Source organism: Thunnus thynnus, chromosome 5 (genome assembly GCF_963924715.1).
Source record: "Thunnus thynnus chromosome 5, fThuThy2.1, whole genome shotgun sequence".
NCBI classification, from domain to species: Eukaryota; Metazoa; Chordata; class Actinopteri; order Scombriformes; family Scombridae; genus Thunnus; species Thunnus thynnus.
Window position 1 is genome coordinate 8,642,543 of NC_089521.1, and position 16,816 is coordinate 8,659,358.

The 16,816-nt window shown below is 39.5% G+C and overlaps 4 protein-coding genes across 4 annotated transcripts in view; 3 read left to right on the top strand and 1 right to left on the bottom strand.

The window, feature by feature from the left end:
- Window positions 1-3,871: 3,871 nt before the first annotated feature.
- LOC137182678 (metallothionein A-like) lies at window positions 3,872-4,842 on the bottom strand. Its single transcript, XM_067589045.1, has 3 exons — window positions 4,702-4,842; window positions 4,517-4,582; window positions 3,872-4,079 (listed from the first exon to the last, which is right to left on the bottom strand). The coding sequence occupies exons 1-3, from the start codon at window positions 4,724-4,726 to the stop codon at window positions 3,988-3,990; spliced, it is 183 nt and encodes a 60-aa protein (XP_067445146.1). The 5' UTR covers window positions 4,727-4,842; the 3' UTR covers window positions 3,872-3,987.
- Window positions 4,843-5,575: 733 nt separating this feature from the next.
- Window positions 5,576-6,570, top strand: LOC137182679 (metallothionein A-like). The gene is made up of 3 exons (XM_067589046.1): window positions 5,576-5,731; window positions 5,856-5,921; window positions 6,365-6,570. The coding sequence occupies exons 1-3, from the start codon at window positions 5,707-5,709 to the stop codon at window positions 6,454-6,456; spliced, it is 183 nt and encodes a 60-aa protein (XP_067445147.1). The 5' UTR covers window positions 5,576-5,706; the 3' UTR covers window positions 6,457-6,570.
- Window positions 6,571-7,802: 1,232 nt separating this feature from the next.
- Window positions 7,803-9,518, top strand: steep1 (STING1 ER exit protein 1). The gene has a single exon (XM_067589047.1). The coding sequence runs from the start codon at window positions 7,967-7,969 to the stop codon at window positions 8,642-8,644; it is 678 nt and encodes a 225-aa protein (XP_067445148.1). The 5' UTR covers window positions 7,803-7,966; the 3' UTR covers window positions 8,645-9,518.
- Window positions 9,519-12,342: 2,824 nt separating this feature from the next.
- nup93 (nucleoporin 93) overlaps window positions 12,343-16,816 on the top strand; it is a 31,369-nt gene continuing 26,895 nt past the window's right edge. The window contains exons 1-3 of the mRNA XM_067589048.1: window positions 12,343-12,481; window positions 13,929-14,111; window positions 14,871-14,988. Of these exons, the coding sequence (XP_067445149.1) occupies window positions 13,933-14,111; window positions 14,871-14,988 (297 nt within the window). The 5' untranslated portion in view covers window positions 12,343-12,481; window positions 13,929-13,932. The remainder of the gene's footprint in view (window positions 12,482-13,928; window positions 14,112-14,870; window positions 14,989-16,816) is intronic.

Sequence of the window (16,816 nt, forward strand, 5' to 3'; positions counted from 1 at the left end):
CTCCGGGGGAGGGTAACAGTGGTGTTGAATGTATTCAGTTTATATACAGTCTGTCTGACAGTTGACTAGTGGAGTCCAAACTCTTTAGAAATGGTTTTGCAAACCTTTCCAGCCTGGTGATCATCAGCAACTCTTCTTTTAATGTTCTCAGAAATTTCCTTTGTTTGAGCCATGACACACTTCCACAAACCTTCTTTAAATAAGGCAGGGCCTCCCAGACTCACACTTGATTGTCGTCTTGTTGATTGAAACACTCGACTCTATTTTCCCTTTCAAATGAAATGATAATCCTAGAGGTTCACATACTTTTGCCACACACACATATGTAACGTTGGATCATTTCCTCAATTAATTAATGAAAAAGATGAAAAAAATGTTGTTGTTTTTTATCTCATTTGTTTAACTGGGTTCACTTTATCTAGTTTTAGGACTTGTGTAAATGTCTGATCACATTTTAGGTCATATTTATGCAGAAATACAGAAAATTCTAAAGGGTTCACAAACTCTCAAGCAGCACTGTATCTCAGTCCTTCAAAGTTGTCTCTGAAACCAGGTCTGGGATGGTTTGTATCTGTGAAATGAGAAAATTAAAACTTTGACGTAGAGTTAAACCAAACACATCGTTGGAAAGGTCTCGACCTGGAGAGTAACATATGTCAGTATGAAGGTTCTACAGGGCTCCTGCTAAGAAATATTGACCTTTGAACCTTGACCTTGGTGCATGTTTGAAGGCTTATAATTCAGCAACATAAGGGGCTTCAGACATGAGACCAACTGTTATCGAGAGCTCTGGACCTCAGCTACCATGTGAGTAGAGTCAACAACTGGGGAGGTAAAATATGGTTAAAATTAATTTTCACCTATTTATCAATTAGATATTTAAAATCTGATTACATACATGTGTTTACTGTCCCCTTAAACTCCTCAGTTTACTCTCAATTAACTATTTACAACTTCCAATTGTAGGAAAAACAGTCATATTTATAAAAAATAAAAATACAATACCCCAGAGACAAACACTGCATCTAGACTGCTCGATGTGCCACCTGCTGGTTGTCGCTGCGCACTGCAGCTGCTCCTGGATAAATGATTTCACCGCCTTCACTGTAGTCACATCAACTGAAATGAGTCACATAAATAACAGCCGTGCTGCTAACATATTGGTGTAATATGCTTATTGTTGATCAAAGTGAGCCTGACAGAGTTTATTTTTCTGATATAGGCTCATTCATTGTTTATAATGTAGTTAATAAACAAGGTGTATTAGTCACATTTGATTTTAATTTTTGAACATTACTGTATATGTTGGGTGAGTTACTGCCGCTCATTAGCAAAAATATAGTATATTATTTCTCTGTGGTTACTTGGTTTTAACCATCACCACTGCTAAATAATGTGACGATATGATATGGATGATAAAATGTTCATATGACCGTGTTGAAAGGAAAAAGCAAGAAGCAGAGCAGCTGCTTTTCTGTTTTAGAAAATGATTACATAGCTTTGTGTTGTTTAAAAAGGCAACAAGGAAAATGAGTCAAGCAGTAAACAACAGAAAAACAATTGAATACCTTTAGATTAATTTTTGTTAATAGAAAAAGTAATTCATTCATGCTTTATTCTGCATGGATAGTAAGCAAAGAGCTGGTTAACAACAGTGAAAACTTATCAGGCTTTACAGGGTTAAATTTTGGCCGGGTGGAGTTCTTGCTGGAGAGCCAATAGGAAGGCACAATGTCCCGCCTCCTGATTAGCATTTAACGCAACTAGTGTTACTAGTGGGCATTTAGTCTCTTACTAGTTCAACTAGTAAACACTTTTAGCCTTACTAGTAGTACTAATAAGGTCAAAAACACCCTAGTAGTGCAACTAGTGGGCATTTTGGCTCTTACTAGTATGACTAGTAAACATTCTGTCTCTTACTAGTAGTACTAGTAAGGTCAAAAATGTGCTACTAGTACAACTATTAAGCATTTTGGCTCTTACTAGTAGTTCTAGTGAACATTTTAGCTCATACTAGTAATACTAGTAAACATTTTGGCTCTTACTAGTAGTACTAGTAAGGTCAAAAATCGCCCACTAGTGTAACTAGTGGACATTTTGGCTCCTACTAGTAGTACTAGTAGACATTCTGGCTCTTACTAGTAGTACTAGTAAACATTTTGAGCTTTAGTAGTCAACTAGTAAGGCATATTTGCGCTCAAGTAGTCAACATGTTGGCGTTTTTTCGGCGCACTAGTTAACTAGTAGGACTTTGAGCTTTACTAGTTTGGTCCAGTCGTCGACTAGTGCGCAAAAAAGTCAACTAGTTGGGATTTTGGCTCAACTAGTACAGCTTTTGTCCGAACTAGTTGGCCAAAAGTGTCACTAGTTGCTGAAAAAGCGTAACTAGTACGAGTTTTTGTTCAACTAGTACAGCTAAGTTGCGAACTAGTTCGACAAAATGTCCAACTAGTACTGCCAAAGTCTGAACTAGTAGAGGACACTTAAGTTTGATATCAAGGATATCTAATAGATGCCCAAAGGGCTTTCCATAGCCACGTCGATCACCCTGGCTCGGTCCCGGGGCCTCATCGGCAGCTTCTCCAGCTGGCAGTCCAGCACCAGAACCGTCTGGTTACTCTACCGATTCCGAAGAGAAACCAAAGGTTCCGCCTGGTTTGAACGTTCCGCAGAGGCCAAGGTCAAAATAAACCTACGTTGTTGCAGCCGCGTTCATGTGAAAGATGTATTCTTACAAAAGGTCCATTTATAGACTTATCAAAATGCATTTAAACCAGTTTCCGAGCTGATTATGGCCCAAAATAAATCTGAGAGGGTTTGTGACTCTCTCAGATTTATTTTGGGCCATAATCAGCTCAGAAACTGGATCTCAGCTTGGAAAGGTTTTGATTGAAAAGATGAGAGGAAAAAACACAGGTCTGTTTTCTTCAAACTTTTACTAAATTTTTGCTCCTTTTCTTGTGCAAAGTGCTCCAGGTCTGTAAACATCCTTCATTTTAAAAGAGTCTGAGAATTAATATTCTGTTCTGCTGGCACCTGGAAGCTACTCGGCATCCTCTTCATCACATTCCTCACATATATTATAAATCCATTACAATTTTGTTATGCTGTTCTATGCTGTATTTGTGTAATGTGTCTTTTTTGTATATTCTGTACACACATCTACTGCACATCTGTCCGTCCTGGGAGAAGGATCCCTGCTCTGCTGCTCTTCCTGAGGTTTAAAAGGGGGTTTTAGGGAGTTGTTCCCTTATTTAAATCACTGTACAGACTATAAAACCCCATGAGGCAAATTCGCGATATTGGGCTATACAAATAATAGTGCTCAAGAATGTAAAATCAGTCTTTGGTCTATACATGCCTTCACTTTCTGGACAAACCTTTAACGACTTGGACCGGAAGTCTAAACCAAAACATGATCACATTTTACAGTTTTTCCTGCTCTAACAAATCAAAATTGCCTGGCTTGATTTAAGGGAATAAGCCTATATAGGTTCTGCAAACCATACAACATTCTCAAACTGTGGGTCTGAGCCCAGTCTACCTGATGACACCAATAAGCTTTCTTCTCTTTGACTTGTCAGATTTTTTTTAAATAAATAAACTTAAGTCACTTCAGTTGAAGGGTCCTTGTATATTATGCATGCTGATTGTCATACACTAAGGGTGGGGGAGGACTTGAACTGAATCATTATGTTCATCAATAACACCTGTTCTTTTCTTACTATGGATAGCAAGGTCTATTCTTACCAATGACTTGATTCATCTCTGTACACTGCCTGCACATTATGACCTTTGTTAGATGCAGTACATGACAGTCAGCTTGTTATCCATTAACCTGAATTATTGCCAAAACAGCATGACAGATATCTGCATCAAGGAAACAAGTTTATTTCAACATTGAAAGACATTCTTAATCATTGCAGCTGCACAGTCGTTCACACAGGCTCCATCACATGGACAGAGAAGGCTGACGACGCGGACCCATCACTGACAGCAACTGGTGTCACATGTCTTTCCTTTGCACACGCAACCAGAGGCGCACTTGCTACAGTCGGATGGGCAGCATGAGCAGCAGCCTGCATTAAGAAAAAATAAGTGTTACTGACAACCCTATGATCATTGATCTGTTGCAACAAAAAGCAGCCAAGGCCACCCTTTAATTCCAGGACAAGGATATTACACAAGTCAAAGCATCTTGAGCTAAACATTAAGAGGTTTGGGGTGGAATGAAGTGACCTTCTGTGACGCAGCCAATTAAAGCCACCTGGTTTCCTACATCTTGAGTAAAGAGGCAATTTTAGACAAGGCAGCATTAATTCAGCATGCCAGATATGAAACGGCAAGAAGTCAGTCTTAAAAGAACACATAAGAATCCTACTTGGTGGCTTGGGTGAAGATTTTTTAAAAAAGAAGGCTACTAGTAAAATGTATTTCATCAACAGTCACATTGACTGGATTCAAAATTAAGACACCTGTGAGTTAGATGTGTGTGTAAAGATGTGATTTGACTTACTCTTTTTGCAAGAGGTGCAGGAGCAGTTTGTGCAAGTGCAGGATACTCCGCAGTTGCAGGTTCCAGCTGAAAGTAAGAACACAAGACATGTCAGCTTTAGGAATTCATTTGTGTATGACAGCAAGTCCTATAAAGTAATACCAGACGAAATATTAAGACTAATGAAATCCTTAAATAAAACTTACTCTTGGAGCATTCGCAAGGGTCCATTTTTCAGTGAGTGTAGTTCTCTTCTTTAGAGAATGCTGCGTTTGTGCTTCTTCCCGTTGGAAGTGGTGGTATGAGTGTAAGAGAAGGGGCGGCTCTTTTATAGCATCCCGGTAACAACAAGCCCGGGTGCAAAAAGCGTCTGTCACGCTGCACGCAGGCACGTAATTGACCATTACAAAGAGGTTTGTACACACGACTCAACTACGCAGCTGATTCCCAAAAGACGCGTCGGCGTGTTGTTTGTAAATTACATTCAGGTACGCGTTTTCGTCCTGCTCCACGTTGCAGAACTTGTGCGCATGTTTGGCCGCGTATGGAAAGCCCTTTCGGCATCTCTTAGATATCCTTGATATCAAACTTAAGTGTCCTCTACTAGTTCAGACTTTGGCAGCACTAGTTGGACATTTTGTCGAACTAGTTCGCAACTTTGCCGTACTAGTTGAACAAAAACTCGTACTAGTTACACTTTTTCAGCAACTAGTGACACTTTTGGCCAACTAGTTCGGACAAAAGCCGTACTAGTGAACGACTGTGTATTTGATTGCAGCTGCAATGATTAAGAATGTCTTTTGTAATCGGAATCGGTAGAGTAACCAGACGGTTCTGGTGCTGGACTACCAGCTGGAGAAGCTGCCGATGAGGCCCCGGGACCGAGCCAGGGTGATCGACGCGGCCAAACATGCGCACAAGTTCTGCAACGTGGAGCAGCACGAAAACGCGTACCTGAATGTAATTTACAAACAACACGCCGAGGCGTCTTTTGGGAATCAGCTGCGTAGTTTAGCCGTGTGCACAAACCTCTTTGTAATGGTCAATTACGTGCCTGCGTGCAGCGTGACAGACGCTTTTTGCACCCGGTCTTGTTGTTACCGGGATGCTATAAAAGAGCCGCCCCTTCTCTGACACTCATACCACCACTTCCAACGGGAAGAGACACAAACGCAGCACTCTCTAAAGAAGAGAACTCCACTCACTGAAAAATGGACCCTTGCGAATGCTCCAAGAGTAAGTGAAGTTTTATTTAAGTATTTCGTTGGTCTTAATATTTCGTCTGGTATTACTTTATAGGACTTGCTGTCATACACAAATGAATTCCTAAAGCTGACATGTCTTGTGTTCTTACTTTCAGCTGGAACCTGCAACTGCGGAGGATCCTGCACTTGCACAAACTGCTCCTGCACCTCTTGCAAAAAGAGTAAGTCAAATCACATCTTTACACACACATCTAACTCACAGGTGTCTTAATTTTGAATCCAGTCAAGGTGACTGTTGATGAAATATATTTTACTAGTAGCCTTCTTTTTTTTTTTTTTTAAATCTTCACCCAAGCCACCAAGTAGGATTCTTATGTGTTCTTTTAAGACTGACTTCTTGCCGTTTCATATCTGGCATGCTGAATTAATGCTGCCTTGTCTAAAATTGCCTCTTTACTCAAGATGTAGGAAACCAGGTGGCTTTAATTGGCTGCATCACAGAAGTTCACTTCATTCCACCCCAAACCTCTTAATGTTTAGCTCAAGATGCTTTGACTTGTGTAATATCCTTGTCCTGGAATTAAAGGGTGGCCTTGGCTGCTTTTTGTTGCAATAGATCAATGATCATAGGGTTGTCAGTAACACTTATTTTTTCTTAATGCAGGCTGCTGCTCATGCTGCCCATCCGACTGTAGCAAGTGCGCCTCTGGTTGCGTGTGCAAAGGAAAGACATGTGACACCAGTTGCTGTCAGTGATGGGTCCGCGTCGTCAGCCTTCTCTGTCCATGTGATGGAGCCTGTGTGAACGACTGTGCAGCTGCAATGATTAAGAATGTCTTTCAATGTTGAAATAAACTTGTTTGACGCAGATATGTCATGCTGTTTTGGCAATAATTCAGGTTAATGGATAACAAGCTGACTATCATGTGCTGCATCTAACAAAGGTCATAATGTGCAGGCAGTGTACAATGATGAATCAAGTCATTGGTAAGAATAGACCTTGCTATCCATAGTAAGAAAAGAACAGGTGTTACTGATGAACATAATGATTCAGTTCAAGTCCTCCCCCACCCTTAGTGTATGACAATCAGCATGCATAATATACAAGGACCCTTCAACTGAAGTGACTTAAGTTTATTTATTTAAAAAAAATCTGACAAGTCAAAGAGGAAAAAAGCTTATTGGTGTCATCAGGTAGACTGGGCTCAGACCCACAGTTTGAGAATGTTGTATGGTTTGCAGAACCTATATAGGCTTATTCCCTTAAATCAAGCCAGGCAGTTTTGATTTGTTAGAGCAGGAAAAACTGTAAAATGTGATGGCCATGTTTTGGTTTAGACTTCCGGTTCAAGTCGTTAAAGGTTTGTCCAGAAAGTGAAGGCATGTATAGACCAAAGACTGATTTTACATTCTTGAGCACTATTATTTGTATAGCCCAATATCGCAAATTTGCCTCATGGGGTTTTATAGTCTGTACAGTGATTTTAAATAAGGGAAAAACTCCCTAAAACCCCCCTTTAAACCTCAGGAAGAGCAGCAGAGGAGGGATCCTTCTCCCAGGACGGACAGATGTGCAGTAGATGTGTGTACAGAATATACAAAAAAGACACATTACACAAATACAGCATAGAACAGCATAACAAAATTGTAATGGATTTATAATATATGTGAGGAATGTGATGAAGAGGATGCCGAGTAGCTTCCAGGTGCCAGCAGAACAGAATATTAATTCTCAGACTCTTTTAAAATGAAGGATGTTTACAGACCTGGAGCACTTTGCACAAGAAAAGGAGCAAAAATTTAGTAAAAGTTTGAAAAAAACAGACCTGTGTTTTTTCTCTCATCCTTTCAATCAAAACCTTTCCAAGCTGAGATCCAGTTTCTGAGCTGATTATGGCCCAAAATAAATCTGAGAGAGTCACAAACCCTCTCAGATTTATTTTGGGCCATAATCAGCTCGGAAACTGGTTTAAATGCATTTTGATAAGTCTATAAATGGACCTTTTGTAAGAATACATCTTTCATATGAACGCGGCTGCAACAACGTAGGTTTATTTTGACCTTGGCCTCTGCGGAACGTTCAAACCAGGCGGAACCTTTGGTTTCTCTTCGGAATCGGTAGAATAACGTACACCGGAAGTGTTGCGTCGTTTCTGTGTTTAGAGCCGAAATCTTAATGCACGTCTTGTTACTGTCGCCATGGCGTCTCAACAGTAGCTTTTAATTTGACGGCACTGTTGTTAAAACACATTTAAGTCGCTGAAACATGCCGAAAGTCGTGTCTAGAAGTGTTGTGTGCTCCGACACCAGAGACCGGGAGGAGTACGACGACGGAGAGAAGCCTCTCCATGTCTACTACTGCCTGTGCGGCCAGATGGTTCTGGTGCTGGACTGCCAGCTGGAGAAGCTGCCGATGAGGCCACGGGACCGAGCCAGGGTGATCGACGCGGCCAAACATGCGCACAAGTTCTGCAACGTGGAGCAGGACGAAAACGCGTACCTGAAGAGAGCCGAGGGTATCGAGAGGCAGTACCGCAAGAAGTGCGGCAAGTGCGGCCTGCTGCTCTTCTACCAGCACCAGGACAAGAACAACCCGGCCACCTTCATCGTGGACGGAGCCGTCGTGAAGTTCGGACAGGGCTTCGGCAACACCAGCGTCTACAGCCAGAAGCAGCCGGAAGCTCCCAAGAAGGTTCGAGTCATGATGACCAAGCGGACCAAAGATATGGGCAAGTTCAGCTCTGTCACCGTGTCCACCATCGACGAGGAGGAGGAGGAGATCGAGGCCAGGGAGGTGGCGGACTCGTACGCCCAAAATGCCAAAGTGATCGAGAAGCAGCTGGAGAGGAAGGGCATGAGTAAGAGGAGGCTGCAGGAGCTGGCCGAGCTGGAGGCCAAGAAGGCAAAGATGAAGGGCACCCTCATTGACAATCAGTTCAAGTAGAGGAATCTCTCCTGAGAAGGACAGAGAAAACACACTGACTGTTGTCTTCTGGAGATCCTCATCTGTGCAACATTGGCCAGAAATGTTTGTGGTCAGCACAGCATCAGTAGAGAAAGACTGGACAATATTTTGACATGTAAAAATAGGACTGAGGGTGATGGTGGGCTGTAGTTGTAGACCTTTTTTAAAATCTTATTTTGTACAAACATTCAAGAGCCAATAAATCTATTTGTGATTTAGTAAAATATTTTTTTTACTTCATGTAATATTGCAAGTCCTTCAAATGTGTTCAGCTGTTTAAGAAAATGCAACATAAAGGCCTTTTCAAAATGTTGAATATGTCAAATAGTGTGTCTTCAAAATGTACATTGCTGCACAGTTCAAGAGTTTGACAAAAAGACATTTGGCAAGCGACTGAGTAAGTCTTTCCAAGAGAAAAGTTAATGTCATTTTTTATTACCAAATCTCCTTTAGTTATAAAGTAGACATTTAAATAATAGATTAATCAATGAGACACTTCACAAAAGATGTTTAAAGGTGCAATCTGTGATCGAAATGCAAACTGTGTATCCCCACCACCAGTCTGACACTCAACAGCACCGACTAAATCTAGGTTTTGTATTTTCTGATGCTCATGAAGGTGTGTTTACATCAGAGTAAAACTGGTCCATATTTTCAATTATGAATTATCAGAAACCTGTCGGTCCATCATTTTGGTGCAGACTGTAATATCTAAACAACGTGATGGATTTTTTCCAAACTTTCACGTTCCACAGAGGATGAATCCTACTGACTTTGAGGATCCCGACTTTTTGTTTAATGCCTCCATGAGGTTGATATTTCTGTTTTTTAATAAAATATCTCAACAACTGTTGGATGAATTGCAGTTGAATTTTACACACAGATACTTGGTGGCTAGACAATGAATCCTAATAACATTGGTGATAACCTGACTTTTTGCAATCAGGTCAATAGTTTGGTTTATGACTAAATGTCATGCAAAACTAATCACATTCTCATTAGCCACAGCTGTACTTTGTGTTTAAATTTTCAAATATTAGTATGCAGACAGGCTTGCCCACACTGAGATGGTGAACATGGCAGACATTGCACTTATTTAGCATCAGCATGTTAGCGTTGTCATTGTAAACATGACATGTAAGAATTTAGCTCAAAGCACTGAACTCAGACACAGTCTCAGAGCTGCTAGCATGACTGTAGACTCATTAGTCTTGTTCATCAGTGGGTCAAACTCTTTAAAACTGTCCATGAATATACCTGGAATTTACATAACACTTATTGGGATATTAACAATACTGAGACAATTCTAAAATGTATGTTTAATTTTATTTTACCATTAGATACTAGTGTTTATTATTTGAAAAAATTTATATCAGAAGTTTGAGGTTTTCTGTGTCAGACAGTCATCAATGAGATGATGGGTAAATGTAGGCCAGTGTCGAATTGGCAGGTCAGACCCTTTAATTGGGTCACAAAAAACAGGGCAGATTAGGAGAACAATGTGTTTTGGAGACTGGATCACAATTAGGCTTTCCTTTTGTCTTGATAAAGAACAGACATTTGTTAGAAAAGTTTAATGAGATGCAAAAATGTAATTAACAAATGTATTGTTTAGAGTAAATTCACCGTTAATTGCAGGAGAACACGAACATAGGTAGGTGAAAGTCCAAAAATGTCTAAATAGGTTAATAATAGTAAATTAATCTGAAAAAAAATATACAGTATGTATAAAATGATTATTTTTAAAGTGCAAACCCATGAATACACAGTATTTGATAGTACAACCTCTTTCCTGTCTTCACATTTCAAATTGTCAAGACATGAAAAGCTAAATTGGAACTAATATTAACAATGGCTCAGTTCCATGTAAGTGTCCCAGGAAGCAGCACTAATGAGCAATAATGATCAATACCAGTGCCCTACAATGTGTAATGTTATTAATCACACCTGTGCTTTTCCTCTTGTGACAGTTAAGCTCTCTGCTGTGAAAAAATTATTCTTTTCATTTCATTATAAATTTTTTTTAACACCTGTGAGGTTTAATTATGAGACAATCCACATTGAATGAAATGTTTAAGTTGGCAGCCATGAGGGTCGACACACTCTAGGTTACACATTTGTTGTTTCTTTTTAATTCATTCATGAATTGGATTAAACTTTTTTATATCTTTCTTTCATGACTGTATTTTCTTAAAGTGTAATGCCCTGATTTTGTGCCACAATAACACCCTCATAAATATGCCTCCAGTATCTAAAGGCACCAGAATAAACGCAATACAAGGTTACCTGATGATCACAGAAACCATGGAACCAGAGATCCACTCAGTTCAGGTTAAAGATGTGTGTGTTTTGTAGTAAATTGTCCCAGAAACACTGCTGTGTTGCTGTGTTGTGTAACAGAGAAACAGTTGTGCATATTACATTATATAATGAAGTAGCTCTGGGGGTTTGTACTCCACATAACCAGATCTGTCCCAGCAAAGCAACAGACCGTTCATCAAGCTACAGCCAGTGGTTTCTTCTCATGAAGTAACGGCAAGGGTTAAAACAAAAAAAAGCAGGTGGGGATCCAGCAGACATTTGCTCAGAAAAAAAAACATTCTGCCTAATCTAGGGACTTGAGGGGTGATCTATGTAAATCAGGTCACTTCTAGGTTGGAAACAAGTGTGATAAAGAAAATGTCTTAGGCTCATAGACTGGGTGGGAGACACTGTGGTCACATAGCAGTAAATTATGAGATGCTACATATATTAAATTGATGTAAAAATTCTGAGTCCACCAGTCACTGAAGTGTTGGGCTTTTTTGTTTGTTTGTTTGTTTTTTATAAATTACCTGTCAAAACATGTCTAGATATGTTATGATATTTTAAAGAAAAGGACAGAGACAAAATGAGTTTTTTCAATATTATTTTAGGTGCAGCTGCCCAAATGAAGACTGAAATATGTTTTTCTTGCTGTTCATACTGACCATTAGAAGATCCCTTCATAATGCAATTACAATGTAAGTGATGAGGGACAAAATTCACAAGCCTCCTTCAGTACAAAAATGTATTGAAGTTTATCTGAGCCTAATATGAAGCTTCAGCTGTCCAAATAAGTCAAATCAAGTAGATATCTTTCAACATTACAGTCTTTTTAGTACCAAAGTCCCTCTTTTTGTTACTATACTTCCACCACAGCTCAACAGGGAAACACTGTGGAGGAAACACAAAAAGGGAATTTGATGCTATTTGATGTGTGTGTGTGTGTGTGTGTGTGTGTGTGTGTGTGTGTGTGTGTGGATTTTGGCCCTATCACACACATTGAAAGCACATTTAAAGGGAATCTTTTAATAGCCAGTATGAACAGGAGGAATTATTACAGCGAGGAAAACCTTTTCACTGTTCATATGGACACCTGACTGTTGTTTTAAGACAGACTTAGCAATGAATAGAGGAGTGTTAGGATTAAACCACAGATATAAGACATGGCTTGCCCTGAATTGATATTCATGCACCAGTAGAACTATAGATGAGTCGATATGGGCCAGTTCGTGCTGACTGACATGATGTTTAAGTTTGATACTAACAGTGGTGTGTTGTTCTTCAGTCCTCCTGACCTAGTGGCGGAGCAGCGGGCCGTGTAGCATCCTGCAGAGGGCGAGCAAGTGTGATATCCGGTACGGAGCATGGTGTCGTCCAATCAGCGTACTCTCCAGAAGAGCCGGGCCAAATAACACACTTCAGTTCATGTTGTACCACTGAGCTAAACTGTACAAGTGCTAATCACCTGAAGACAACAGACAGGACCGTATTTACATTCGTCCTACACAACAGGTATGAAGCTACCTACAGCAAAGTGTAGTTAACGTAAATATTAACGTTTTAAAGTTGACCAAATTGTGAGCGTACATTAGCCATTTAGCCTGTTAGCTGCCGTTGAGCGCCATTCATTTTGACATGAAGCTAGCCAGGTTTAAGCAGCATACTAACAAACACGAGGGAAACACGAGGTTTTCAGCATCACTGTTACTTTGGTATCTAAGTTGCCTTCTTGAACATTTGAAATGACCACTCCAGGTATCTCTTTCTGTTGTTTTACCATCTAGCTGGCCAGGAGGTTAGCATCGTGCTAACGCTGAGCTAACTTGACAACCACAGCACACCGTGGTGTGCCTATTGATGTCAGCTGTCAGAAGATGTTTTGGTAACATGTATGCTGTATACATGTTTTATTCACAGTCTATATGGCTGGAGCTCTATGCTTTGATACGTTGAAGATTTATGGCAGTAAGTTAGCGAAATTGTGAAACTTGAAATGAAACCGAAGACCCCTTTGAGAATGGAATTAAGATACAGCTAATTTTTAAAATTAATCAATGTTCCTTGTGATAAAAAGAAGTCCTGAGTTGAGTGAAGCAGTGTTGTTTCTGATTCATCCATGCACATTTTCTTCTTATGTGGTGTTGTATAAAGTCCTAACATTTAGTTTGGATATGAGGTTGTTTACATCCACATCATATACTAAACTGTGTTTGTAGCCCTTATATACATAGAGCAATGTAACTGTGTGCTGCAGTGATCTTCACTTCTGGTTTGTTTTGAGGGCTTTTTGCCCTCCATCTGATATAATAATCATCAGTTGGATTGAGGTCACTTTGCCTGTTAAGAACATTGCACTTTTTAACCTTAAAATCCAGCTGTGGCTGTATGTTTTAAGGTCCCTCTGCTGTTGCATGATAAAGTGTTTGGCTCTGACAGAATCACTTTTTTTTTCTGTTTACATTGATCCTGCTGCTTGATCTGATTTTGATTTGATCAGTGGCTGTGTTGTGTTTTTTTTAATTCAACTTTCCAAGTTGTCTACTACAATAGAGTTCTCTAGTATACCAGGTTGTTCACAATTTCTGTGCGCACTAGTGCATTCTTAGCTCACAGTGTACTAAATTGTGGGCTTTGTGTGCAAAACAAGGATAAATCTCCTATATCACACTATATAATATATATATTGCAACTGCAATATATATCGTGATACAATAGAGTTTCTGACAAATTCAACTGAAAAACAATTTATAGAAGGAAATAACAGTTAAATAAATGTTAATTGAAGGAATTAGATACCTGACAAATTATGGTTCAGTTCACCACATTGATGTAATAATCCTTTAAAACTTCATTGATCAGGAACATTGCTCAAAATGGCCTTATACGTCCGCATACATTCGGTGTAGATCACATATACTGTCTTTGTATTCACGCCTAAACACTCTTCCTCTCTGTCTAGAGGTATGGATGCAGAGGGTTTCGGGGAGCTTCTGCAGCAGGCTGAGCAGCTAGCTGCAGAGACAGAGGCCGTGTCGGAGTTGCCACACGTTGAGAGAAACCTCCAGGAGATCCAGCAGGCGGGGGAGAGGCTTCGATCCCGCACCCTGACCCGTACCTCGCAAGATGCTGCCGACGTAAAAGCGTAAGGAATATGTCTCGTGCTTACATAAGCATAGTAAAAATGTCTCCCTTGTCACAGTCTGTATGCTGGCAGCACTCAGAATTTATGCGGACTGCACACATCTAATTTGTAAGAAGAGTAGATTTCTGCAATTTCAGAATCTCTTCACCTGACACTTTGATGTGCTCTTTTTATTCTGGTAACTTGTCTCTTTTTTTAATCAGGTGATGACATTCAACACCATTTGATTTAGTGCATTAATTATAATCTCTTCTAAACCCAAAATTCCAGATATTTCTAAAACCTTTCCATTTTTCACCTGGCTCCTGTTGGCTGTATCTGAAGATTTCATCTTTAGAACCTTATAAAATGAAGTATGTAGTGCACTAATTGGCCAAATTGTCAATATGACTTCTTTTTGTAAAATATAAAATACAACAGCACTTTTAAAATGTTCACTGAGCCTATGTAAAAGATCTGCATACTATTCTGGGCTACAGGCTTCTTCTTCTTTTATGAACTTTGAAAGCATGTTTAATCGAGTCATGTTTATTCAAACAATTAAATGTATTATAAGTGTCATGTATTGTAATATTTGGTCTGATTTTCCTTATAAACAACATCATGAGAACTGACCTGATATGATCTTTAACCACTGGATAGCACTGCCATTATAGCAACGTCTCTTGTGCCCTCTAGTGGCTATCAAGTACAACTACAGTTCTTTCAGTTTAGTCCCTCCATCACATTCATTCATTCACCTCTCTGTCTCACTCGCAGGTCAATCCTCCTCGGTTCCAGAGGTTTAGACATCTTCCACATTTCTCAGAGGTTGGAAAGTCTAAGTGCTGCCACCACCTTTGAGCCCCTGGAGCCGGTCAAAGACACTGACATACAGGTATGAATGACATAATAGGCCATGAGTCCAGCTAGCTGCTAATGTAGTCATATGACACGTACATAGGTCGTCTCACTAGAGAAAGACTTCACACTGAGTGTTTTTTGTGAACCGCAAAAAGACAAACTCCACTTTTATATTGTTTCAGATATCATAACAATCTAGAGTGATGGCTTTTTCTCTAAGAATACATCTTTGTCTGAGTTGTTCAAACACTGGCTTGCAGAGATCACATTAGCCAGATAACAAACAATAATTTAAATTTGTTTTTGGGTCAAGGTACTGGTAATATTAATTAGCTACAGCTGATAAGATCTACTGTTAACTGTTGTCCCTCAGCTAAAAGCGAGAAGCCTGAAATAGACTGTTATATTCTATGTTAGATGGGGGAAACTAGAGCTGAAACAAGAAGTCAAGTAATCATTTAGTTGATTTTCAGAGAGAAATTTATTTGCTGGATGCAGATCTTCAAATTTGAGGATTTGAAAGCTTTTCTGTCTCATACATGATAGCTGACTGAATATCTTCGCGTTTTGGACTGTTGATCAGATAAAACATTCGAAGATGTTGCCTTTGGCTCTGTTTTTGGGCATTTTATAGACAAAATGATTAATCAATTAATTGAGAAAATAATGGGTAGATTAATTGATAATGCAAATAATCATTAGTTGCAGCCCGAGAAGAAAAATCTCTGCAGCTGGATTAAAGGGGTTTGTTTTTGTGGACAGTGAATAAAGGTTATTGCAGTTGTGGAAGATGAAGCGAGCAGGCTACAGTCTAATCAGCCTGTCTAGCTTCATCTGAGTTCCTGTCTCTGTTTTTTACACCTGTAGTGAACAATGTGGAGGCATGTAACAGGACTAAAGATAGCTACCTGTAGTGTTGCACCAAATGTAAAGAATTTGTATTCTTACACCTGTAGGAGAGTGTAAGAACACAGATTATAATCAATACATTTATTCTAAAGGTTAAGACTTTATCAGTCCAGTGTACATGTTGTTATACATAAAGAAAAATACAGCTGAAATCTGGAGCATTTGTCGTGGCTGTTTACTTTGTACTTTGTCACATGTTTAGTCAGATGTAAGGAGAGTAAGCAGTAGAGTTGGGCATTGAGAACTGGTTCCTAATTGAACTGGGAAAAGTTGTGAAACAGGGGGTGAAGGAAATTATTTTTCCATTAAGAGAAACTTAACTGCCCCAACTTGTTTACAGAGGATGAAGAAACAGTGAGTTTGCTGACTGTGGTAATATTAGACCATCAACAATCTGATCAATGATGGAGATAAATGGGCTCTTGGTTGAGACATGGGAGGAGAAACACTGATGCTGTCTGTGTGTGTAATCCTGGCGAGGTGAAATTTGCTTTCAATATATTTTGGTTTCTTCTTTTGCTCAAATAATATGCTGAGAATGTGAAGCAGGAATTGATTTAGAGCAACAATCAATACGACTCTGAAGAGTACTCAGCTCCAGGAGGTAGTAAACCCATAACAACATGGAAGTAGAGTTGTAAACTATGCTTATACTGTATGCTGTTATATTGCTCACATCAGTTATTCAGTATATTTCTTAGAGGAATCATACTGCATTATATTGTAGTAACATTAAGCAACCATATTAACAATTATTGAATCCATAGCTTCACAAATTGGTTTTGCATCATTCTGTGGTGAAGCCAAATATTTACATAAACATTGGACTACGGTTTAAGCATTTGTTAATTTGTGGTGGCAATGTTCTTTTAGCAGCAGGCAAGCAGTTAAATAAGGGAAAAACCTGACTCAGTTCTGATCAGCTGCAGTGCATATATATATATTGAACCAGC

What these genes read in the sequence shown, in the direction of transcription:
- LOC137182678 (XM_067589045.1), bottom strand. Translation starts at nt 4,726, where the DNA reads ATGGACCCTTGCGAATGCTCCAAGA. An exon ending in CCCTTGCGAATGCTCCAAGA is followed by an intron (nt 4,583 to 4,701) that starts GTAAGTTTTATT and finishes TCTTACTTTCAG; the next exon opens with CTGGAACCTGCAACTGCGGA. An exon ending in CTGCACCTCTTGCAAAAAGA is followed by an intron (nt 4,080 to 4,516) that starts GTAAGTCAAATC and finishes TTCTTAATGCAG; the next exon opens with GCTGCTGCTCATGCTGCCCA.
- LOC137182679 (XM_067589046.1), top strand. Translation starts at nt 5,707, where the DNA reads ATGGACCCTTGCGAATGCTCCAAGA. An exon ending in CCCTTGCGAATGCTCCAAGA is followed by an intron (nt 5,732 to 5,855) that starts GTAAGTGAAGTT and finishes TCTTACTTTCAG; the next exon opens with CTGGAACCTGCAACTGCGGA. An exon ending in CTGCACCTCTTGCAAAAAGA is followed by an intron (nt 5,922 to 6,364) that starts GTAAGTCAAATC and finishes TTCTTAATGCAG; the next exon opens with GCTGCTGCTCATGCTGCCCA.
- steep1 (XM_067589047.1), top strand. Translation starts at nt 7,967, where the DNA reads ATGCCGAAAGTCGTGTCTAGAAGTGTTGTGTGCTCCGACACCAGAGAC.